Here is a 25306-nt window from a genome sequence, read left to right as displayed (position 1 = left end):
GGAGCGACGAACAGATGGGTCTGAACCGAACAGGAATCCCTGAGCCGGGTCTGGCCGGGACTCTGTGTTTGGACAGAGACTGTGTGTGCGAGCGGGGTGTAAGTAGGAAGCAGCAGATGTCAGTTTTGCATATCGCTGACAGGCGGAGCTGCGACAGTATTAATGTTAGATCCAACCTGGGGGCGCGAGTGTGTGAGAGAGATTCCCGGGGAGGTCACTGCCCTGGGGAGGAGTGATAAGGCTGGGTTAGACCCAAAGGGGAAAGTGGCCAACCCAGTTCCGCGTCTCTCTATTCTGTGAGAGTGGCTGTGTGGGGGGGGGGGAAGGGGGGGTTGGTGGCTTTGAGCTGTAATGCGGATCTGTGGGGCAGTTGGGGGAGGTGGGGAGGGAAGGGGAGGGGAGGGGAGGGGAGGAGGCCGTTCATTTGCACTTCTGTAGGGTTAGATGGCTGATTGGGTGCAGTAGGGGTAGATATAGAAGGAAGGAATAAACCCCTCTGCTGGGTTCTGCATGGGGTGAGAGTGGTTGGATAGTTGGATTGGATATTTTCATTAATGACTTGCGTATTAGGACGGAGAGGATGCTTATAAAATGTGCCAATGCTACCAAGCTGGGAGGGGTTGCAAGCAATTGGAGGACAAGATTAGCATTCAAAGGGACCTTGGCAAGTTGGAGAATTGGTCTGAATTCAAGGAGATGAAAATCAATGAAGACAAAAGCGAAGTCCTGGACCAAGGGGGAAAAAATCAAATGCAGATCTATAAAATGGGAATAGCCGGCTAGACAGTAGTACTGCTGAAAGGGATCTGGAGGTTATAGTGATTCACCAGCTGAACAGGCCACAACAAAGTGATGCAGTTTCCAACAAAGGCAAATGCCAGTCTGGGGCGTATTAACAGGAGTGTCATATGTAAGGCGTGGGAGATAATTGCCCTGCTGCACTCAACACTGGTGTGGCCTGAGCTGCTGTACTGGGTCCACTTCTGGGCACCGCAGTTTAAGAAAGAATTGGACAAATTGGAGACAGTCCAGCGAATATCAACACAAATGATCAAAACCTGACCTATGAGGGAAGGTTACAACAACTGGGCATGTTCGGTCTAGAGAAAAGAAGAGGAAGGGAGGAACCTGATAACAGGCTTCAAATACGTTGAGGGCTGTTACCAATTGCTCTCCATGACCACTGCACTAGGCCAGGAAGTAGCTGACTTAATCTGCAGCCAGGGAGGTTTAAATTAGACATTAAGGAAAAATTTCTTACTCGAAGGGTAGCTAAGCAGGAGAATCAGCTTCCAAGGGAGGTTGTAGAATCCCGTCTTTGGAAGTTTCCAAGAACAGGTAAGACCAGAGGTAGGCAACCTATGGCGCGGGTGCCGAAGGAGGCACACGAGCTGATTTTCAGTGGCACTCACACTGCCTGGGTCCTGGCCACCAGTCTGGGGGGCTCTGCATTTTAATTTAATTTTAAATGAAGCTTCTTAAACATTTTAAAAATCTTATTTACTTTACACACAACAATAGTTTATATATTATAAACTATACTATATAGTTATAATAGCAATAGTTTATAATATAGTTTAGTTATATATTATAGACTTGTAGAAAGAGACCTTCTAAAAACGTTAAAATGTATGACTGGCACGTGAAACTTTAAATCGGAGGGAATAAATGAAGACTGGGCACAGCACATCTGAAAGGTGCCCACCCCTGGGTTAGACAAACACTTGTCGCGATCTTGCTCTGATAACAAAATATGTAGACTGGCATCTTCTAGAAGTGAGAAAAATAAGATAGCAGGGTGGTCTATGTATAAACAAAATGCAGCTGTTGCTATTTATTATATATTACATACAGGTATACTGTTGTTGTGTTTTGCTTACAGACTGAGAGACCTGTCCGGGGACTGGGTGTGTCCTAGTCCACTCTCCTTCTCTTTTGCAATTATTAAAAAAAAAATAAAGAATTTGAAAAAAAGTGAACAAAAAAAAACTCTCCGACACCACCAGGGATGGTTTAGATTTACTTGTTCCCACCTCAGAGCACGGCTGGAGTAGGTGACCTCTCGAAGTCCCTCCAGCCAGTAATTCTACAATTCGGTGTGAAACGCTTGTCGGTACATTTACCCCTTTCATACAAATAAGGAGTGGAGTACATGAGGGAGGGTCAGAGAGTATGAATTGGGGAATAAGAACAGTTGTCACTGTAGGGAGATTATTACTAATCATTCACATTTATGTTGACATTCGTATCCTCATCCATAACCTTATGCACACACACTGAAATAGCCGTTTATATTAGGATTTCCATTCACAGGCATATCCCCTTCTCACTTCCATTTACGTTCACACACCCAGCCCCCATTCCTGTTCCAATCCTCATTGTAATCCTCATTCACACAAACACTCATACGTCCATTCACATCTAACTAATGGCTATCTGTGATTGCTGCAGGGTTTGGGGTCCAGGCATCAGGAATTCAAGCAGTACCAGCAATGACACAACATGGCTCTTCTGCTTGAATATCTTCCCTCCTCCCTTCCCCCCACCCCCACCAGCAGTGTCAGTAACACCAAGTGGTGCTTGAAAAGGAGCCAGCACGGCCCGTTGGGCTGGATGCCTGGCAGAAGATTTGGGAAATGAGGAGGGAGCAAAGGCTGCTGAGGGGAGAGAGTCGAGGAGACACAGGGATGTTGTTTGCCCCTGTGAGGATCTCTTCCAGGGGAGGGGTCACTTGATGATTCCCTGTTCTGTTCATTCCCTCTGGGGCACCTGGCACTGGCCACTCCCAGATCTCAGGATACTGGGCTAGATGGACCTTGGGTCTGACCCTTCTTATGTTCTTCACCACGTGTCCTATGGGAGAGAATGAAATACAAGTACAGGCTCCCTTGGTTTGTTTTATTTGTCCTCATTCTATTGTACGGACAATGAACGCCACCTAGAGCAAAATCAACCTGCACTGAAGCCGGGAGGTTTTTGTCTGAGCTCAGCCCGGCTTCCCCTCACTGTGTCTGTCGCACAGTAATAGCGGGCGGTGTCCTCGGGCTTCAGGCCGGTCAGTTGCAGATACAGCAGGTTGTTGGGGTTGTCTCTGGAGATGGTGAATCGGCCTTTCACAGCCGGGGAATACAACTGTTCAGTTCCACTTTGGGAACTGATCCGCGCCACCCACTCCAGCCCCTTCCCGGGAGCCTGTCGGACCCAGCCCATGTAGTAATCGCTGAAGGTGAACCCGGAGGCTTTGCAGGAGAGGCGGAGAGAGTCTCCGGGCTTTTTCACATCCCCTCCGGACTCCACCAGCGCCTGGGACCGGACACCTGGGAATAAAGAGAGGTTGTTAATATCGGTATAAAACCAGAGCTAAGAAAATATTCTTCTAACTCTGTCAATTATTCAGAGGAGGAAAATACCTTCCAACGCTGCTGCAGCGAAAAGTAAAAGAAGCAAAAATCCCATTTTCCCTGGTGCTGGAGGGGAAAATTCTCAGGGACTGGCTGGTCACTGCACAGACCCAGGGGCTGCGGATTGTGTCTCCGGGTGCAGCCTGGGCCGAGAGTGGCACAGATTTAAACAGGAAACGAACTCCCGTATTTGCATGTCCCGCTCTTTATAAGGGACACACACTCTTACCCTAGTAATTTGAGTGATTATCGGTCTAGACGGTCCCTTCCTATGTGCTGTGCAGCGCCTGGGCGGCCGGATCCTGCTGACACTTTTACCCCAGGGAGGAATGAAGTGATCTCCCGTCCCTAAGCACCATGTTATGGCCTGATGGAGCGTGTCTTGGGTGGTTCAGTGCAGGACACCCCTTGTTCTTCATGGCCTGGGGGTCAGGGCGTTGGACACAAAAGTATCTGGCAGGAGAGCGGGGCGGTGCTTGTGAGACTCTCCGGGTCCATCAGGAAATCAAGGCTCGCTTGTTTCCAGCAAGGGAAGTCCTGACATTTACATTCAGGGGTTGCCTGATTTAGGGTGGGACTTTCCCAGGCGGACTAAGGGAGCCCTGGGCTCTATAGTATTCAGTAGGAGCCGCGTTCTGTGTCCTTCCTGCCTCCGGTCTCTCTCCAGCCCGGGGTCTTGTTCTCCAAACTCTGCACCAGCCTCTCGCGGAGCGAATCCAGTGACCCCATCTTAGAACCCTGGGTCACGTGACTATCCCCACTGACCGAGGGCCAGCGCTGGGCTGAGTGATGTCATCAAGGGCTGAGGGGCGGGGTCTTTTATCTCCATGGTTACATCTTGTGGGTGCGATGTCTGAGCTCCACCCACTGACACCAGCTGAGACTCAGGGCTTTGATTTACAGATGTGATGTCAGCTGGCTGAAAACAATCCAGGAGCCGCTTGGGAAAGTCCCGGCGGTGCCACATCCCCAGGCCCAGCGGAGTTGGGTTTGTTCAGGCGCTGGGTGATCTCTGCCCACAGCTCCGCCCGGACTCTGAGTGGCCCATTTCCATATCCAGCCTCCAGCTCTCCGTGCCTCAGTCTCCCCGCTCTGACCCAGGGGCTGGGATAGTTCCCGGCCTCGCGGCGGCGCTGTGGGGAGAAAGGCGATAACCGCATGTGAAGGGCGGAGACGCCCCGGTGAGGGGCCCCCACACGGGTTATAATGAACTAATCACCTTCCGCTGCGTTAATCCGCTAAACGTCCCAGTTTGCCGAAAGGGCCAGAGCCTCCCTGGTGTAAATCCGGAGTAACTCGAGTCTAGTGAAAGCAGCTGCGGTGACTTTACACTAGCGAGGACTTGTCCCTATGAGGAATTCGCTCCTTCCGTGGAGTGTGATGCGAACCCGACTGGGCAACAGGATAGATCCTATTGATCCTGAGGGGCACCGGATCAGCCCCGCCACGCGCTTGTCTTCGTTACACTGCCAGGGGCTGTCCTGTGAGTCTGACCTTTCTCTTGACTGCTGGTTGCCCCGGGTGAGGCAACGTGCCAGGTCTCCGAGAGGAGACCAACTCTGAGCAGGACTCACTCCGGATTGGGGTTCACTGACTCAGCGAGGGATCTATGGATCGCAGCACCAGCGGGATCTTCGCAGGAAGGGGAGACACTTCCAGGCAGGGCCGGATTAAGACCTCTAGAGGCCCTAAGCACTGAAAAGATGATGGTGCCCCCCATATGGAATTCAAAATAAAAACAATAGCATAGCACCAAATACAATTTAATTTTGCGAAATGTCACAAAACGCATGTGTATGCTGAAATTAAAGACGCCATCCCCCAAACTCTGGCCCCCACCTGCCTAAGGCTCTGGGAGGGAGTTTGGGTGTAGGGTGCAGGCTCTGGGAGGGAGTTTGGGGGCAAGAGGGGTGTGTGTGGGAAGGGGAAAGGGTTCAGGCTCTGTAAGGGATTTTGGGCATAGGTGCCAACTCTGTGGGTTTGATGGGGCTGGAACACTGAGGGGGAAAAGTTGCTGGGTGCTCTGCACCCATTGGCAACCAAGGTCCCCTCTCCACCCCACCTCATCCAACCTTGCCTCCACCTCCTCCCCTGAGCATGCTGCCTTCCCACTTCTCCTCCCAGCGCTTGCCGCTGCAAAACAGCTGTTTCCTGGTGTAACAAGCTCTGGGAGGGAGGGGGAGGAGCGGGAATACGGAGGGGGTGCTCAGGGAAGGAGGTAGAGCCGGGGGGGGATTTGGGGATTGGGTTGGAATAGGGGCAGGGAGAGGCGGAGTTGAGGCAGAGACTTTGGGGAAGGGGTTGGAATGGGGTGGGACAGGGGCAGCAGTGGGGCAGGGTAGAGGTGGAGGGGGCAGGGGTAGTGGGGGGTCGAGCACCCACCAGCCCCAGCAGAAGTTGGCACCTATGATTTTGGGGGAGGAGCGTAGGCTCTGGGAGGGAGTTTGGGGGCCGGAAGGTGTGTGTGGGAAAGGGGTGGGGGTGCAGACTCTGGGAGGGGGTGGGTGGGTGCATCGCTTACCTGGGGCTAATAGACAGGCCGGGCGGGGGCCTCCTTGCTGCAGGAGTGCTTGGGGAGGGAGCATCGTCCACCGTGGGTAGACTCAGACCCACCCCGCCGATGGAGCTGCAGGCAGGCCTGCTCCAGACCCCAGCGCGCCAAGCGCATGCTTGGGGCGGCGTGCCGCAGGAGGGCGGTAGGCGGCTCCGATGGACCTCCCGCAGGCATGCCTGCGGAGGGTCCCCTGGTCCCGCGGCACGTGGTCCACCGGAGCCGCGGGACCGGCGACCGCCAGAGCGCCCCCCGCGGCGTGCTGCCCTGCTTGGGGCGACGCAATTCCTAGAGCCGCCCCTGGCTGCAGGTAGGGTCTGGCAGCCACCTGGAGCGAGCAGGCAGGAAACCAGAAAGCTCTGTGGCGCTGCAGGGGGGGGGGTGGGGAGGAGGCAATTTTAAATCACCGGGGGGACGCACTGGGGGAGAAGCACCTGGGAGCAGAAGGCGGAGCCCAGGGAGAGACCTAGTCTCAGACATTGATGGAGCTGGGCCCCAGGCCAGGAATATTCTTGGTGCCCGAGCACCACAGGCCCGTAGAACTCACAGTCCATGGTGACATTTGGAAGGTGACTTTAGCAAGCCTGTCTCCCGCTTTGGAACAGGTCTGGGGCCCGCCTGTGGGTGCAGATGGGAGAGGCTTAGGGGAGAGTAGAGGGACGATCCAGGCAGCTCGGAAAGAGATCATTACTCACTATTTATATTCATATTTGTGTTCACACGCCTATTCCCATTCCCATTCCCACTCCACTTCCCATTTATATTCGGATTGTAAACTCAGTGGGGTAGAGAGCGGTCTGCTGGTCTGTGTTTGTCCCGTGCCTAGGACAATGGGATCCTAGCCTATGACTGGAGACCCCGGGGGCTAGGATCACAACCACCACCAACTCCACACCGCTGAGCGCATCTGATCATCACCGTCATTTACTTGGTTAATTATTAATAAGAAATGACGTGTAGACAGAAGCGTTCTTCCTTTTTATGATTTTTAGATTTTGTATGATGTAATATTCAGAAGTTCTACTACTACTGCTACTTAATAATAAAATATTTCCGTTCCCACTTATATTCAGACCCCTATAATCGTTCTCACTGAATCACGTATTTCTATCCCCATTACCACTAACACTCCTATTCCTCTTTATATTCAACTTCCTGTTCACCCACACGCTCCCATTTCCACTTCCAATCACACTCACGTTCCTATTCTCTTTCATGCTAACAGTCCTATTTCTGTTCACACGGATATTCCTCTTCCAGTCCGATTCATATTCCCATTCCAATTCCTTTTGCACAAACGGGAGTCACTCGGAGCATTTGGCCCTGAATTCATTGTAAGGCGGAACAGAATCAGGTCTCTCTGTTTCAATGTCCCCCAGCGGGGCTATCAATCACTGCAAAGGTTACACAAAGGAGGCCGCCTGTCTATAGGATCCTAGGAGAGAGGATGCTACACTGAGCCAGAACATCACAGGATTTGTCCTTTTGTGGAGGCGTGGGCAAGGACAATGTGTTGCGGGGAAGGAGGGGGGAGGTGGAAGGAGTCTTTATAAACCTGTTAATGTCTCTGATTAAACATCTGGATTCTTATTTGGCCTGCTGGGCAATTCTCCGTGAGAAAAACATGGCATTAGCCCCTGTTTTCTTTGTTCACTTTCCTTTGTCCTCACCGGGCTCATTGTAACTCGCAGACCTTGAGCGCCACCAAGAGCAGCGGCCTCACGCCGTTGCAGAGGGAGGGTTTTTGTCTCAGCTCAGACCGGTTTTCAGGCACTGTGACGCTGCACAGTAATACCGGGCGGTGTCCTCTGGCTTCAGGCTGCTCATGTCTAAATAGGCCAGGTTCTGGGAGTTGTCCCTGGAGGTGGTGAATCGCCCTTTGACAGAAGCGGCGTAATATTCCTTACTCCCATCGAAGAAAATCACGGAGACCCACTCCAGTCCCTTCCCGGGAGCTTGTCGGACCCAGTCATCCCGGCCTGGCTGAAATCAAATCCGGAGCCTTTACAGGTGAGGCGCAGAGATTGTCCCGGCTTCTTAATGTCCCCTCCGGACTCCACCAGCCGAGCCTGAGCCCGAGCCCCTGAGGGTATAAAAGCCACATTAACAGTCAGATAACGGTGCTGGTGCCAAAACCAATATTTACTAACCGTGCTGCTGCTCATATAATTGTTGCTTCTGTTAATATGACTGATCCTAATTCGGATTCGAATATTACCATCAATTATTAAATAACAAGGGTATCTCCATTTCCCAGCAGAGGAAATACACACCTTGGAAAGCCGTCACAATGAACAGGAAAAGCAGCCAAAACATCATGAGTGTTTGCTGGAAAAAGTTCTCTAGAGGGTAGGGCCGGTCGCTGCAGACACCGGGAGCTGCAGGTTCCCAACCCAAAGGGGAACCGCCGGCTTTAAGCAGGGGATACAATTACTCGATTTGCATATCCGTGCTCTTAAAGTGCAGTCGCAGAGTCTGGGATTTCATTTCTCGCTGAGGTCCCTTGTCCCGAGCTGTGGGAGATGCCATGATACGGTATTAGACCCTGAGAGAATAGAAGCATGTTCACAGTAACCTAAAGCACTGAATGGATCCATGCGGTGACATATAGCCCAGGGCTGATTACACCCTTGGGTGACAAAAATACTCAGCTCTGTAACGGAGATTTGGGAAAGAACGGCGAGCTTTAATGTCCCCTTTTCCGAGGTGGATAAACTGAGGCACAGAGAAGGACACTGATTTGCCCGAGGTCTGTTGGCTGTTAGGAGAAAATCCAGGTCCCCCGAGACCCAGCCAGTCCCGTGTTCTAGTAACCACACTATGCTGCCCGAAACCTATTAATATACCATTCCAATACTCGTTAGAGGACAGGGACTTCAAGCTGGGTCCCCCTTGATCCCAGAAGAGTGCCCTGAACAGCGGGCTCTCCAGCCATTGTCATCCACACTCAGTCTTGCTCTCTCGTCACAGACTCTTTGTATTCGGTGACAAGTAGAACTTCAACCGCAGCTCCATGGAGATGAGCCCCCAGAAAATCTTCTAGCCCAGTGCCTGGGCGCTCCCCTGGGAGGTAAAAAATCTGCCTTGAACTCCAGTCTGTGGCAGGCGGAGTGGGGCGGAGTCAGGGTGCTTAACTCGCGACTGTAATTTCCGTTGGGAGCGTTATAATAAGGAGCCTCAGACCCTCATGTGACGCGTACCCCAGGGCTCCCGAGCTTATTGACACAGCCAGTGCCCCAGCGGGGCGGGTCTGGGGTTTAAATGTTGTCTGAGTCTTTCCCCAGCTTTGCCAACCCTGAGCGCCCCAACCAGCCAGCTCCAGAGCGTGGCTCAGACAGCGCTGGGTTTTTGTCCTAGGTCGCTGGCTGTGTGTCTCTGACACAGTAATACCGGGCGGTGTCCTCCGCTCTCAGGCCGCTGATTTGCAAATGCACCAGGCTGTTGGCGTTGTCTCTGGAGATGGTGAATCGCCCCTTCACGGAATCAGCGTAGTAGGCGCTCCCCTGGGCAGCAGCTCTGGCCAGCCACTCCAGCCCCCTCCCAGGGGCCAGACGGATCCAATCCATGAGATAACTGCTGAAGGGGAACCCGGAGGCTTTGCAGGAGAGGCGGAGAGAGTCTCCGGGCTTTTTCACATCCCCTCCGGACTCCACCAGCTGCACCTGAGGCCTGGCCTCTGCAAATACAGATTTGTTTAGACCCCTGATTCTATCAAACCCAGGAACCCGGAGGGGAGGACGCTTTGTACTTTAATAGTTACCTGGGAGAACTGTCAGAGTGAGAATTAAGTTCAGCCAAAATCTCATCTTCCTGGGTTTTGTGTAAGAAATTCCGAGAGGAGGAGTGAAAGTGAGAATGTGGAAAAACCCGCGTCTTCTTCTGGGAGGAGCTGCGGGGCCTGAGACGTGTCAGGATTTAAACAGAGTGATTAGCTCTGGATTTGCATAGACACCCCTTCATATAAGAGAGAGGTCCCTCCGGCTAAGCACCGTGAGCAGGGAAGGGGGGATAGATAGATAGATAGATAGGGTGTCGGGGATAGATAGATGGGGTGTGGATGGGGATAGATAGACAGGAAGGAAGGAAGGAAGGAAGGATGACTGTTGATCGATGATAGATAGAGGAGGTGTACCGGGAAACAGGCATTTGGCAAGGGAATGTTAAATAGACGGTTTTATTGAGTGATGCTCAGATGATAAGGATGGAGAGCTGAATCCATAATGCGCCATGCATGGTACTAGGCTCTCAGACTGCCTGGAGACCGGTTCATTGGTGAGGTTAATCGGAGTGAGACGCTGTACAGGGCAGGGAGTCGAATACATGTATAACATTAAACACACCCCACACAGCTCTCTGGCATCGACCAATAGGGATTCGGTCCCCTTTATAGCTGCCAGAGTTTGTGTTTTCACCTACCCTGGGGAGGTTGGGGGTGGGCTCAGAATTTGTCCCCTGGAGAGGAAAGAAAGAGGCAGGGATCCAACTAAGAATGTTCTGCGCTTTGCGGGAACTTGTATAAATTCCTTCACCTTGTGTAAAAGCAAAGAAGAGGAACAATAATAACAATAAAAGGGTTTGCTGCTGCTCGGCCCTTTCCCAGAACTGATCTCATTGTCACTCACGGGCCTGGGGCGCCCCCAACACCAAACCGCTTCTCTGATCACTGCAGGGGGAGGTTCTTGTCTGAGCTCAGCCCGGCTTCCCCTCACTGTGTCTCTCGCACAGTGATACCGGGCGGTGTCCTCGGGCTTCAGGCCGGTCATTTGCAGATACAGCTCACTATTGGGATTATCCCTGGAGATGGTGAATCGGCCTTTCACTGAATCGGGGTAATATGTACCCCCACCGGAGCTTATAGCAGCGACCCATTCAAGTCCCTTCCCGGGAGCCTGGCGGACCCAGTCCATCCAGTAGCTGCTGAAGTCTAACCCGGAGGCTTTGCAGGAGAGGCGGAGAGAGTCTCCGGGCTTTTTCACATCCCCTCCGGACTCCACCAGCGCCTGGGACCGCGCACCTGAGAATAAAGACAGGTTGTAAATATCGGTATAAAAACAGCGGTAACACAATATTCTTCTAACTCTGCCAGTTATTCAGAGGAGGAAAATACCTTCCAAAGCGGCTACAGCGAAAATTACAAGGAGCAAAAATCCCATTTTCCCTGGTGCTGGAGGGGAAAGTTCTCAGGGGACTAGCTGGTCACTGCACAGACCCAGGGGCTGCGGATTGTGTCTCCGGGTGCAGCCTGGGCAGAGAGAGGCACAGATTTAAACAGGAAACTGTCTCCCTCATTTGCATGTCCCCACTTTATAAGAGACACACACTCCTGCTGCCCGTGATCTGAGTGACTCGCCCTAGGGCTCCGGGTGCGGGAGTCAGACTGTCCCCTCCTGTGTGTCTGTGCAGCGCAGGGCACAGGGCGCTGGGGTCCTCATTAGGCTTTCGGACCCCTGGGAGGAATGAACAGTTCCCTCCAGGGACTGGATTTCCTCACCCAGGAAGTGAGGGCCTGGCTATTGTGAGGTGATACTGGGGATTGCTGTGGGGGGCTCAGCTCTGGAGCCCCGTCCCATGCGCAGAGGGGCCGTGTAACGTCCGGTCGGTGGGGCCCCTGTCTGGCGACGCTTCAGGCAGCACTGAAGGGAGATTGTTATTCACGATGGATATTTATATTCGTGTCCACACTTCTGTTCCCATTCACACTCCACTTCCCATTCATACGGGGATTCTGTAAAATAAAACTGAGCACAAATCAGTGCCTTTGTGTTGGCTGTTGCGGTTGATTCCTGTTTTTCCCCCCTTAAATGGGGCCAAACACGATGTTTTTAAGAGCCAAACACGATGTTAACCCGCTGTCGGTTTGGTGACGGGCTTTGTCACTCTGGTCTAGCCTCTCACACAGTGACACCGGGCGGTGTGTTCCGCTCTCCTGCTGCTCCTTTGGAAATACAGAGGGTTGCTGGGACTGTCTCCCCTTTCGCTGAATCGGTGCAATGAGAACAATTTTGTGAATACTGCGCCCTGGAGACCCACTGCAGACGCTTCCCAGGAGCCTGACGGACCCAGCGCTGAAGTGGAACCCGGAGACTTTCGAAGAGAGGCGGAGAAAGGGAAAGAGGGAAACTGACAGATGCGATATCCGAGCCATTAGCTATTATCTCTGAAAAGTGATGGGAGACAGGGGAGAGTCCGGAAGACTGGGAAAGGGCAAATCTAGTGCCCGCCTGTCTATGAAAAGGGAAATAAAGGCAACCCAGGCAATTACAGACCAGTCAGCTTCACTTCCGTATCCGGTAAGATACTGGATCGAATAATTAAGGAATCAATTTGCAAACACCTAGAAGACAATAAGGTGATAAGTAATAGCCAGCTTGGATTTGTCAAGAACAAATCATGTCAACCCAACCTGACAGCTTTCACTGACAGGCAGGGCCGCCCAGAGGTGGGGGCAAAGGGGGCAATTTGCCCCGGGCCCCGGGCTCCGCAGGGGCCCCCAAGAGAAGAGCAGAGGCTCCCGGCTCCGCCCCTCTCCGGGAGCCTTGGCGCATCAAGCGCCGAGACTCCGGCCGAGCCCCTGAGCCCCGCCCTGAGCGCCGTGGGGAGGGGGCGGGGCAGCTGCCTCCGCTCGGCGTGGAGCTCACAGCCCCGCCCCCTCACCACGCGGCTCTGAGCGGGACGGAGCTCAGGCCCTGCCGGCGACGCGCTCGGTAAGAGGCCGAGGCCGGGGCCGGGGAGAAGCCGAAGCCGAAGCCGAAGCCGGGGGCCGGGGCCGGGGAGAAGCGGCGGCCGGGGCGGGGCGGGGAGAAGCGGCGGCCGGGGCCGGGGCCAGGCGGGGAGGATGGAGAAGCGGCGGCCGGGGCCGGGGCGGGGCGGGGAGAAGCGGCGGACGGGGCGGGGACAGGCGGGGGTGGGGATAGAGAAGCGGCGGCTGGGGCCGGGCGGGGTGGGGAAGCGGGACCCGCCGCCATCGAGCGGCGGTCTTCGGCCGGGGTCCCCTTCTGTTCCGGGACCCGACGCCGAGTGCCCGGCTGCGGCGGGACCCGCCGCAAGCACAGCCCGTCTTCGCGGTAATCTGGTGGCGGGGGCTCCGCCGAGGGGCCGCGAAGACCCGGGCCCCGGAATCCTCTGGGCGGCCCTGCTGACAGGATAACAAGCCTTGTGGATGGGCGGGGAAGGGGTAGATGTGGTATATCTAGACTTTAGTGAGGATTTTGATACAGTCTCGCATGATCTTCTCATTAAGAAAATAGGGAAATACAACCTAGATGGAGCTACTCTAAGGTGGGTGCAGAACTGGTTGGACAACCATTCCCAGAGAGTAGTTATCAATAGTTCACAGTCAGGCTGGAAGGGCAGAACGAGTGGGGTTCCACAGGGATCAGTTCTTGGTCCGGTTCTTTTCAATGTTTTCAGAAGCGATTTAGATCATGGCATAGTGAGGACACTTGTAGAGTTTTCAGATGGTACCAAGCTGGGAGGGGCTGCAAGTGCTTTGGAGGATAGGGTGAAAGTTTAAAATGATCTGGACAAATTGGAGAAATGGTCTGAAGTAGATAGGATGAAATTCAATAAGGACAAATGCGAAGTGCTCCACTTAGGAAGGAACAATCAGTTGCACCCATACAGAATGGGAAATGACTGCCTAGGAAGGAATATGGCAGAAAGGGATCTAGGGGTCATAGTGGACCACAAGCTAAATATGCGTCAGCAGTGTAACTCTGTTGCAAAAAAAAAAAAGCAAAGCAGAAGCAAACATCATTGTGGGATGTATTAGCAGGAGTGCTGTACGCAAGACAGAGAAGTAATTCTTCCGCTCTACTCTGTGCTGATTACCACCTGCTGGACCGATAGTACATGCGCCCCATAAACTCCAGCCCTTTCCCCAGAGGCCGCCGGACCCAGTTCCAGGTGGCGCTGGTGCTAGAAACCGAGTCTCCAGAGATGGTGGAGGTAAATTTCAGGGACTCTCCTGGCTTCACCGCCCCACCTCAGCCTCCTGCAGCTGCACCTGGGAGAGGACGCCTGGAAAGGGAAACCATAAATGAGTCTTATCCCCTGGGGGAGGAGCAAGTCTGAAAATACCACCCCCCCCCCCGCCGCCGAGCCGGAACTGAAGGGAGTTAGGTTCCCAACACCCACTGACTTCTTTGGGATCCGGGCTCTTCATTCCTTTACCTCCCCCCGCCCCACTGACAATCTGGGCCTCTGGAATTAATCCAGCAGCAAATCTCCCCACGGGCACGGAGGCCCAGCCAGGGTTGGAAGATCAATAGCAAGTGGGTGAAGGTGGAACATGTCCCCAGCAGGCAGGACCGGGCAGTTCTGTGTCTGGGGAGAGCCCGAGGCCCCTAGAATCAGGGGGTTTGTATTTAAATCGCCGGACGCAGGAGTTTGCATGCGGGTTTCACAGCGTGGGTATAAAAGATGACCGGGTGTGAACCCTGCATACACACGGGGCTCTCTGGCTGCGCTCGAGGCCGTGAACTGACTTCCGCAAGGGGGCTGCGAAATCTGAACTGGTCTAAGCGATTTATTTGGGTGCCCAAATTCCATTCAAACACAAGGGGGTTGGGCACCTGACTCTCACTCACCTTTCTGACACATCACAGCCACGTTCAATAGAACATTTCTTAGGGCTTGGGACCATTTGGGGAAATTAATGGAGCCTTTTCTGTGACTGCAAAGTCTGGAATTTCCAATAGCGCCCAAGGGAGTTAGGAACAATCTCCAGTGCACAATCAGTTGGCTATAGGCGCCCTTCGATCCTGCTGCAATTCCAGGCTCTAAAGAGTTTCATTCTCCAGGCAGGATTCTCAGCCTGGCGAGCAGAGCACCGAGCTTCACTGACTGAAATGGGCTTTGGATCTGGGCCCAGCCTGGCAGAGTCACCTTTGCTGCCTTCACAACCCAGTAACTTCACTAGAATAGGTGGATATTCCCTCTCCCCTTCTGACAGATGTTTCATGGATCAGCCCCGCTACCTATCAGGTTATCACCCTGCTGGCCTTACAGTCATCAGCCCTTTTGTGAAACATTCACACCGGCTCATGTCCGGAGATTATTATTATTATTATTATTATTATTTTATTATAGTTTAAATTACTCTTCTGGTTTCTGGTTTCAGTCTACCAATTATCTTTCACTGTCACAGTAAGAATAAATGTCTTTCTTGTTACTGTTTTCGTCAATATTCTGGGCCCACTTTACATCCTTGATCCTTTTCCTTTTCTTCTTTGTCATTTTTCTTGCTGTTTGTTTTCCTCCTACAGAGACAACTAAAGCATTATTCCAGTATCTATCTATCTATCTATCTATCTATCTATCTATCTATCTATCTATCTATCTAAGATACATATTTATGGATAGACACCCTCCCCCCTCTCTCTCTTTGCCATTTGATAACGACTGGATGTATTCACATATTTAATGGTGAAACGCTTGGAAGTCATATATGTTTAATTAAGCGGGTTGCTTTTTTTTCCAGGGGATCTGGAGTGTGTCACTGAATCTCGCGATTCCTCTTTCTGCAGTATCACGTTGAGAGAGAAAAAATTAAGAAGCTGTTTTTGACCGCTCTGTTTTCGTTTTCGCCTGTCCGGCATTTTCTTTCCATTTACAGGGAGTTTAGTTGGGGGAACCTCGTTGCTCTGAGTTAATCTGGCCTCACTGCGCTGCTCAGAATCCGCTTCCCCTTTTTGTACGAGTCCCTGCTTTGCTCTGTGTCACTGTGTCTCTCCTGGCGCAGTAATAGGTGCCGCTGTCTCCGGCTTCCATGCCTCTCATTTCCAAATACACCTCGCTTTTAGAGGTGTCCCTCGAGATGGTCAGTCGGTTTTTGAGGGACTCGTGGTAGCGTTTGTCATCATCCCAAAACACAAGGCACAACCACTCCAGGCCTTTCCCCGGGGGCTGTCGAACCCAGCTCACTGCATTCCCGCTAGACGTGAGAGAGAATCCAGACACGGAGCAGGTCAGTCTCAGGGTCTGTGAGGGCTTCACCTGGGCTGCTCCGGTCTGCAGCAGTGTAACCTGGGAACGGACACCTGCAAAGAGCAAGGAGAAATCTCAGTCAGAGAGATGACAGCAGCGGGATCGGTAGAGAGGGGAGACTGCTCCCTCCTATCGTACTTACATGCTGCAATAGCAAAGAGAAGGAGAGAGAGAAGCAAATTCTTCATCTTCCCTCCTGGAAATCAGCTAGGAACAGGCCGAAGACCCAAAGGGAGTGACACAGATTTGACTTTTGCAGGGACCGCTGAAATAAAGAACGGAAATATTCTATTCTTAAGAGGAAGCAAAATATTCATTTGCCTACCCCGCCCTCTTATGCAAAGCTCGGGTAAATTAGTTCTCTCTGTAGTCCTCATAAATGTGGCACCTGCCTAGTGGTCATCAGTTAATGGCTCGTGTGGATGAGACACATTATTATCTAGGTGTGTCCTAGAAACCGGAAGCAAGTTCACGGCCCCATTGTGCTAGGCGCTGCACAGATATACAGTCAAAGCGAGTCAGTTCCCTGGTAAGGTGCTACATCTTTAACCCGTATATGATTATGAGACGCCTGGACACGTGGGTGAGTCAACGGTAGGGACACAATTTATAATTATTGTCATTACCAGAAATGTCTATTAGGATCTTCAGCATAGCACGGGCCATGGCGATGCTGACGATGCTACCGAGGCGAAGCAGTCCGGTCTGTTAGGATGGAGCATTAGGCCGGGAATCAGGAGACTTGGATTCGGTTCCTGGCTTTGCCCTGGTCTGCTGGGTGACAGTGAGCAGGTCCCGTCTCCTTCTTGTACCTCAGTTTCCCCATCTGTAATAAATGGGGCTAATGATACTTACCTCTCCTGAAAAGAGCTTTTAGATCTGATGAAAAGCAGCTACTACCACTGCTAGGAAGAGAAATGCCCGCGGTGTTTGTCCCTGAGCACAGCTGTAAGGAATGTGCACCCGGTAACCTGCTGTCATTTGTAACTTGCTTTACTGATGCGCAGGGCCAGGTAGGCAGGCAGAGCTTCAGAGTCTCGATGGTGTAGAGAGGAGGGGTTCACGTTCATTAGGAACTGGGGAAACTTCTGGGATGGGAGGAGCCTATACAGGAGAGATGGGCTCCACCTAAACCAAAGTGGAACCAGACTGCTGGCGCTAAACATTAAAAAGGTTGTAGAGCAGTTTTTAAACTAGGTGATGGGGGAAAGCCGACTGCTGCAGAGAAGCGTGTGGATCGGACACAGACTTCTCTTAGGGGAGAGTCTGATGATAGAGAATCTCCAGGTTATAGTCAGGAGCAGAGGAATAAGAAATATAATGTAAGGGCCGGATCAGATGATGAACAGTCACATAAAAAAGAATCTGGCACATCAGAAAAAGGCAGGCTAATAAACAGGGACAAGTTTTTAAAGTGCTTGTACACAAATGCCAGAAGTCTAAATAATAAGATGGGTGAACTAGAGTGCCTTGTGATAAAGGAGGATATTGATATAATAGGCATCACAGAAACCTGGTGGACTGAGAGCAATCAATGGGACACAATCATTCTGGGGTACAAAATATATCGGAAGGACAGAACAGGCCGTGCAGGGGGAGGAGTGGCACTATATGTTAAAGAAAGTGTAGATTCAAATGAAGTAAAAATCTTAAGTGAATCCACAGGTTCCATAGAGTCTCTATGGATAGAAATTTCATGCTCTAGTAAAAATATAACATTAGGGATCTATTATCGACCACCTGACCAGGACAGTAATAGTGATGATGAAATGCTAAGGGAAATTAGAGAGGCTATCAAAATTAAGAACCCAATAATAGTGGGGGATTTCAATTATCCCCATATTGACTGGGAACATTTCACTTCAGGATGAAATGCAGAGATAAAATTTCTCGATACTTTAAATGACTGCTTCATGGAGCAGCTGGTACGGGAACCCACAAGGGGCGAGGCGACTCTAGATTTAATCCTGAGTGGAGTGCAGGAGCTGGTCCAAGAGGTAACTATAGCAGGACCGCTTGGAAATAGTGACCATAATACAATAGCATTCAACATCCCTGTGGTGGGAAGAACATCTCAACTGCCCAACACTGTGGCCTTTAATTTCAAAAGGGGGAACTATACAAAAATGAGGGGGTTAGTTAGACAAAAGTTAAAAGGTACAGTGACTAAAGTGAAATCCCTGCAAGTTGCGTGGGCCCTTTTTAAAGACACCATAATAGAGGCCCAACTTCAATGTATACCCCAAATTAAGAAAAACTGTAAAAGAACTAAAAAAGAGCCACCGTGGCTTAACCACCATGTAAAAGAAGCAGTGAAAGATAAAAAGACTTCCTTTAAAAAGTGGAAGTCAAATCCTAGTGAGGCAAATAGAAAGGAGCACAAATGCTGCCAACTTAAGTGCAAGAGTGTAATAAGAAAAGCCAAAGAGGAGTTTGAAGAACGGCTAGCCAAAAACTCCAAAGGTAATAACAAAATGTTTTTTAAGTACATCAGAAGCAGGAAGCCTGCTAAACAACCAGTGGGGCCCCTTGACGATGAAAATACAAAAGGAGCGCTTAAAGATGATAAAGTCATTGCGGAGAAACTAAATGGATTCTTTGCCTCAGTCTTCACGGCTGAGGATGTTAGGGAGATTCCCAAACCTGAGCTGGCTTTTGTAGGTGACAAATCTGAGGAACTGTCACAGATTGAAGTATCAGTAGAGGAGGTTTTGGAATTAATTGATAAACTCAACATTAACAAGTCACCGGGACCAGATGGCATTCACCCAAGAGTTCTGAAAGAACTCAAATGTGAAGTTGCGGAACTATTAACTAAGGTTTGTAACCTGTCCTTTAAATCGCTTCGGTACCCAATGACTGGAAGTTAGCTAATGTAACGCCAATATTTAAAAAGGGCTCAAGGGGTGATCCCGGCAATTACAGACCGGTAAGTCTAACGTCGGTACCGGGCAAATTAGTTGAAACAATAGTAAAGAATAAAATTGTCAGACACATAGAAAAACATAAACTCTTGAGCAATAGTCAACATGGTTTCTGTAAAGGGAAATCGTGTCTTACTAATCTATTAGAGTTCTTTGAAGGGTTCAACAAACATGTGGACAAGGGGGATCCGGTGGACATAGTGTACTTAGATTTCCAGAAAGCCTTTGACAAGGTCCCTCACCAAAGGCTCTTACGTAAATTAAGCTGTCATGGGATAAAAGGAAAGGTCCTTTCATGGATTGAGAACTGGTTAAAGGACAGGGACCAAAGGGTAGGAATTAATGGTAAATTCTCAGAATGGAGAGGGGTAACTAGTGGTGTTCCCCAAGGGTCAGTCCTAGGACCAATCCTATTCAATTTATTCATAAATGATCTGGAGAAAGGTAAACAGTGAGGTGGCAAAGTTTGCAGATGACACTAAACTACTCAAGATAGTTAAGACCAAAGCAGATTGTGAAGAACTTCAAAAAGATCTCACAAAACTAAGTGATTGGGCAACAAAATGGCAAATGAAATTTAATGTGGATAAATGTAAAGTAATGCACATTGGAAAAAATAACCCCAACTATACATACACCATGATGGGGGCTAATTTAGCTACAACGAGTCAGGAAAAAGATCTTGGAGTTATCGTGGATAGTTCTCTGAAGATGTCCACGCAGTGTGCAGAGGCGGTCAAAAAAGCAAACAGGATGTTAGGAATCATTAAAAAGGGGATAGAGAATAAGACTGAGAATATATTATTGCCCTTATATAAATCCATGGTACGCCCACATCTCGAATACTGTGTACAGATGTGGTCTCCTCACCTCAAAAAAGATATTCTAGCACTAGAAAAGGTTCAGAAAAGAGCAACTAAAATGATTAGGGGTTTAGAGAAGGTCCCATATGAGGAAAGATTAAAGAGGCTAGGACTCTTCAGTTTGGAAAAGAGAACTCTAAGGGGGGACATGATAGAGGTATATAAAATCATGAGTGATGTTGAGAAAGTGGATAAGGAAAAGTTATTTACTTATTCCCATAATACAAGAACTAGGGGTCACCAAATGAAATTAATAGGCAGCAGGTTTAAAACAAATAAAAGGAAGTTCTTCTTCACGCAGCGCACAGTCAACTTGTGGAACTCCTTACCTGAGGAGGTTGTGAAGGCTAGGACTATAACAATGTTTAAAAGGGGACTGGATAAATTCATGGTGGCTAAGTCCATAAATGGCTATTAGCCAGGATGGGTAAGAATGGTGTCCCTAGCCTCTGTTCGTCAGAGGATGGAGATGGATGGCAGGAGAGAGATCATTTGATCATTGCCTGTTAGGTTCACTCCTTCAGGGGCACCTGGCATTGGCCACTATCGGTAGACAGATACTGGGCTAGATGGACCTTTGGTCTGACCCGGTACGGCCTTTCTTATGTTCTTATGTTCTTTAGACAAATGTGGAGGAGGATCAAAAGTGAAGGGTGAAGCAATTTAGGAAAACGTACGAGAGACCCGAGCACCCAAACAATTCAGTCTGGGGCATGCCAACGGTCTGGCTCCCAAACCCCTTGTGAGAGAACATTGATCTATTTACTATCGGGGTGGTTCTTTACTTTGTCCATTTCTCTGTAGCGACAGTGCCCCCTACTGATTAAACACACGACACTTACCATACAAAATATTTTTTCCAGATATGGTTGGAGCGTAATTTCTTTCTTTCTTTCATTCTACCAGTCATTCAGTAAAGACATGTTTTATTCAATTATTTCATGGTAAAAAACTAACAACTTGGCGGTTGTATACCTCAAATCACGCTGGTTGTTTTTTCCAGGCTATGTGGTGTGTTTCACTGAATCTCGACATTCCTCTTTCTGAGTTCTCCCTGTAGTGCTCATGTATAAGATGCTGAGCTAATAGTAACGGGTTAATGGATCATGTGGGGGGGTGATATGGATTATTATTGCAGGTTGGCTTAGCAATCCAAAGGAAGTGATAACTCTGAGTGCTCGAGAGACGGGACCCAGCATCCTTCAGCATTCTCTAGGAAAGGTGGACTTGGTCCCCCGTGAATAAGGACGGATGGATTTGATGGCCTTTCCACACCTACTTTTCCATGATTGCAGGAGCCCATGATTCTTGGCCCCATCTAGATGGGCTGGTTTTCAGAAATGACATCTGCTGGGGAACTAAAGATAGTTAAAACCCAGGCAGACTGTGAAGAGCTACAAAAGGATATTTCAAAACTGGGTGACTGGGCAACAAAATGGCAGGTGAAATTTAATGTTGATTTCTTCAAAGTAATGCATGTTGGAAAGCACAATCCCAACTATACATACAAAATGATGAGATCTAAATTAGCTGTTACCATTCAAGAAAGAGATCCTGGAGTCATTGTGGGTAGCTCTCTGAAAACATCCACTTAATGTGCAGCGGCAGTCAAAAAAGGAACAGAATGCTGGGAATAATTAAGAAAGGGATAGAAAATAGGACAGAAAATATCATGTTGCCTCTACATAAATCCATCGTACGCCCGTATCTTGAATACTGTGTGCAGATGTGGTCGCCTCATCTCAAAAGAATATATTGGAATTGGAAAAGGTTCAGAAAAGGGCAACAAAAATGACTTGGATTATGGAACGGCTTCTGTATGAGGAGAGATTAATAAAATTGGAACTTTTCAGGTTAGAAAAAAGACGGCTAAGGGGAGATATGTTTGAGGTCTATAAAATCATGACTGGTGTAGAGAAAGTAGATAAGGACATGCGGTTTACTACTTCTCATAACACAAGAACTAGAAATTGAAATTAATAGGCAGCATGTTTAAAACAAATAAAAGGATGTATTTCTTCATACAACACACAGTCAACCAGTGGAATTCTTTGCCAGAGGATGTTGTGAAGGCCAAGACCATAACAGGGTTCAAAAAAGAACTAGATATTTTCATGGAGGATAGGTCCATCAATGGCTATTAGCCAGGATGGGCAGGGATGGTGTCCCTAGCCTCTGTTTGCCAGAAGCTGGGAATGGGTGACAGGGGGTGGATCACTCGGTGATTGCCTGTTCTGTTTATTCCCTATGGGACACCTGGCACTGACCACTGTCAGAAGACAGGGTACTAGGCAAGATGGACCTTTGGTCTGACCCAGTAGGACCATTCTTATGGAATAAAAGAGAAAATACATGAATGGGAGACAGAGTTATAAAGAGAAACGATTCATTCCCTGCTGAAGGAAAGGCCAATAGAAGATAAAAGTCTGTACGGATTTCATATTGATTTGCAGATATTGTGGAAGACTGTGTGAAGGAGATATTCCTGCACGAATATTGCTGTGTCTAGAATCGGAGCTTTGTATTTAAACAGGGACCCACTGAGGCAGGGTCATACAGGTCGGTTTGACCCAACCGGGGGTGGGGGCGAGAGGTGAAAGCGGCTGGCAAGATTTCAGGTTAAAAGAGGCTGCGCTCTCAGGACTTGTCCTCATTTTACAACAGAAGGAGAAAATACATTCCAGATTTGAAGGACTCTAGGCCCAATGGATTGGGAGACGGGGGGTTATAACATAACACCTCCACGGGAGTTAGGTGGCTAACTCAGGAGCTTTTGAAAATACCACTGGGCGTCTATCTTCATCTTTGAGCACCTCCATATATTTGAAAATCTGGTCCATGGTCTTCAACATTATATATAAATGCAAGCATCTTCACTGCGAATGTTTGCCTGAAATTATTATTTTTGTAATTGAAAATGGATACAGGGGAATCCCTATCCACACAATTTACCGGTGGAACTCCTTGTCACATGATATCATTAGGGTCAAGATTTTTTTTAAGTGATTATTACTTTTCTCATTAGATTGTGTCCATCTACAAACTCAGAAGACAGGCTGTTTCTCCTCTCATTCACACCCTGTGTGAGGGGTAACTCTGTTGGAGGTAATGTGGCTGCTTGTGCTTTCACTCTATTACTTTTTATATCTCGTAGCATAACACGTGTAATGAAAAATCGGAGGCACATAGAGGATTATACTTTTTATAGGAGCTCCTAGATATATTGGATATGTATGTTACTGTGGCTTTTTCTTTTGGAGGAGACAGACATATATTTTATCATCCGGAAGGAATACAATTTGTGTGCACGTGTATTTTGAACACAGTTAAATTCCTTATAATATTATTTTAAGAGGAAAATTTCTCCAAATTAAGATGCCCACATCTCTCAAAGAACTCAGTGGGAACTGATTTATTGCTGGAGTCACTAATTCGTTCCCCTTCCATTGCAAATTGTAGATGACCACACATGGGAAAAGGCCACGGAGAATGAGGTCTAGAGTCCCCGCGGTGTTACCAGTGTCACGGTAGCCAGAACCTCTCTGCACTGTGGAAAACCCGCTTCCCCTTTTCCTATCGGTTCTTGCTTTGCTCTGTGTCACTGTGTCTCTCCCGGAGCAGTAATAGGTGGCGGTGTCCGCAGCTGTCAGCGAGCGGAGCTGCATGGAGACCTGGTTCTTGGCGGTGTCTTGTGAGATGGTCACTCGGCTCTGCAGAGAGCCTGGGTACTCAGTGTTCCATCGGCCAGACCTGTACCATGTGCACCCCACCCATTCCGGCCGCTTCCCCGCGGGCTGCTGGAACCAGTCCCAGGTGGCGCTGGTGCTAGAAACCGAGTCTCCGGAGATGGTACAAGTGAGTGTCAGGGACTCCCCGGGTTTCACCGCTCCCGGGCCCGTTTCCTTCAGCTGCACTTGGGAGAGGACCCCTGGGAAGGAAACACAGAAATAAACCAGTGAGCCAGGCCCCCGTCCCCTGGGAGCGGGGAACATGTGAAAATTAAACACCCTGAGAGGGCGACTAAGGGAGTGAGGCACCCAACTGCCGCTGAATTGCATTGGGATCTGGGCATCTCATTCCCTTAGGCTGCCTTGAACATCTTCTCTTCTGCAGGCGCTGCAGCAAGGAACCCTCCTGACCCCCAGTAGACACGCACCTGAAGGAGCCTCCAGCATGAACAGGAAAATCAGCAGCAGGTTCATCTTAAGTGAAGGTGCAAACTGTTCCCAGCAGCCAGGCCAGGGCAGTTCTGTGTCTGGGGGCAGACTGAAGCTCCTCCAATCAGGGGTCTGTATTTAAAGTGGAGCCCTCCGGATGGGGATTTGCATGGGGGTTTCCCAGAATTAATATAAAAGATGACAGGGTGTGAGCTCTGTCTACACATGGGGGAATCTCTCCTTGGAACGGGTCCTACCCCCGAGACAGTGAGTTCAGCTCAGCGAAATGCAAAACCGCCCAAGGTATTTGGACACCCAAACTCAGTTTAAATAAATTGGATTTGGTCATTTAACACTCTTAAGGACTTTGAAATTCTCAGTCAAATGTAAGTGCAGGACAGCGTCTTCTTTGGAATGAGGGAATATCTGGAGAAGAGAAATTATACCCCTTCTCCTGTGGTTTTGGTTGGGATTTCAAAAGAGCCTCAGGGAATTAAGAACCCAAATGGCATCGAAATTCAGTAGGATCTGGGCCTCTAACTCTCTCGCCCCATCTCTTAAATCCTATCCCGTGTTCTGTAGATATTTATCATATTGGTAGCAAACGCACTGCATTTAGTGTGCAGTCAGAGATACATTTATAGCGAATAAGGGTTTATTACATTGCATTGAGTTAAATGAGAGTCTTTCGGCTATTAACGTGCTCTGGGTGAGTTTAGTTACTGGATTTATGTCTGCTACCCTCAGAAGACAGTAACTGAAAATATCCTTCTCCCCTCCCCGTCGATGTCGTATCCCATGTGCTCTCTGCCAGGACCCCTTGAAGAAATGACCCAGGCTCATAATCTGGATAATATCTGCGTGGCGAATGTTTATTTTTGGAAACTCTTTGCAAGAAAGTATTTTCGAGCATAAATTACATTTCTGATCCTTGGTGCCACTTGAGTCATTAATATAGCAGCAGAAAGTGCAATGTGCAATTCATATCACAAATACTATCTATCTATCTATCTATCTATCTATCTATCTATCTATCTATCTATCTATCTATCTATCTATCCCCATCCACCCCATCTATCTATCCCCATCCACCCCATCTATCTATCTATCTATTCCCATCCACTCCATCTATCCCCACCCACCCCCTTTATCTATCTATCTATCTATCTATCTATCTATCTATCTATCCCCATCCACCCCCTCAATCTATCTATCTATCCAGGCAAGTGGGTAATGAAGTTTTACAGTGACATGTGACCATGTCACCTGAACTGGAATCCACCTTTAACCTGGTGCTTTTCCATTTAGAAGGGGGGTGGGAACCCACAGAGGGACAAAGGATTCCCGCCTTGAGCAAAACATAGTTAAGAGGATGGAGCAGAACAAAGGGGGCTGCAGTCATGAGAAATCCCCTAGCTACGGC

The 25306-nt window shown here is 49.5% G+C and overlaps 3 gene segments (V, D, J or C); all 3 read right to left on the bottom strand.

Moving 5' to 3' along the window:
* Positions 1-2892: 2892 nt before the first annotated feature.
* Positions 2893-11142, bottom strand: LOC120380466. The segment is given in 2 exon segments: positions 2893-3317; positions 11060-11142. Coding segments are annotated over 2 exon segments (414 nt in total).
* Positions 11143-15590: 4448 nt separating this feature from the next.
* On the bottom strand, positions 15591-16190 carry LOC120380464. The segment is given in 2 exon segments: positions 15591-15992; positions 16082-16190. Coding segments are annotated over 2 exon segments (414 nt in total).
* A 337-nt stretch (positions 16191-16527) lies between these two features.
* LOC120380778 lies at positions 16528-23974 on the bottom strand. The segment is given in 3 exon segments: positions 16528-16644; positions 23329-23654; positions 23883-23974. Coding segments are annotated over 3 exon segments (489 nt in total).
* Positions 23975-25306: the final 1332 nt, after the last annotated feature.

Source organism: Mauremys reevesii, linkage group 13 (genome assembly GCF_016161935.1).
Source record: "Mauremys reevesii isolate NIE-2019 linkage group 13, ASM1616193v1, whole genome shotgun sequence".
Lineage (NCBI taxonomy): Eukaryota > Metazoa > Chordata > Testudines > Geoemydidae > Mauremys > Mauremys reevesii.
The sequence above is the reverse complement of the archived record's forward strand: the minus strand, read 5'-3'. Positions and strand labels throughout refer to the sequence as shown.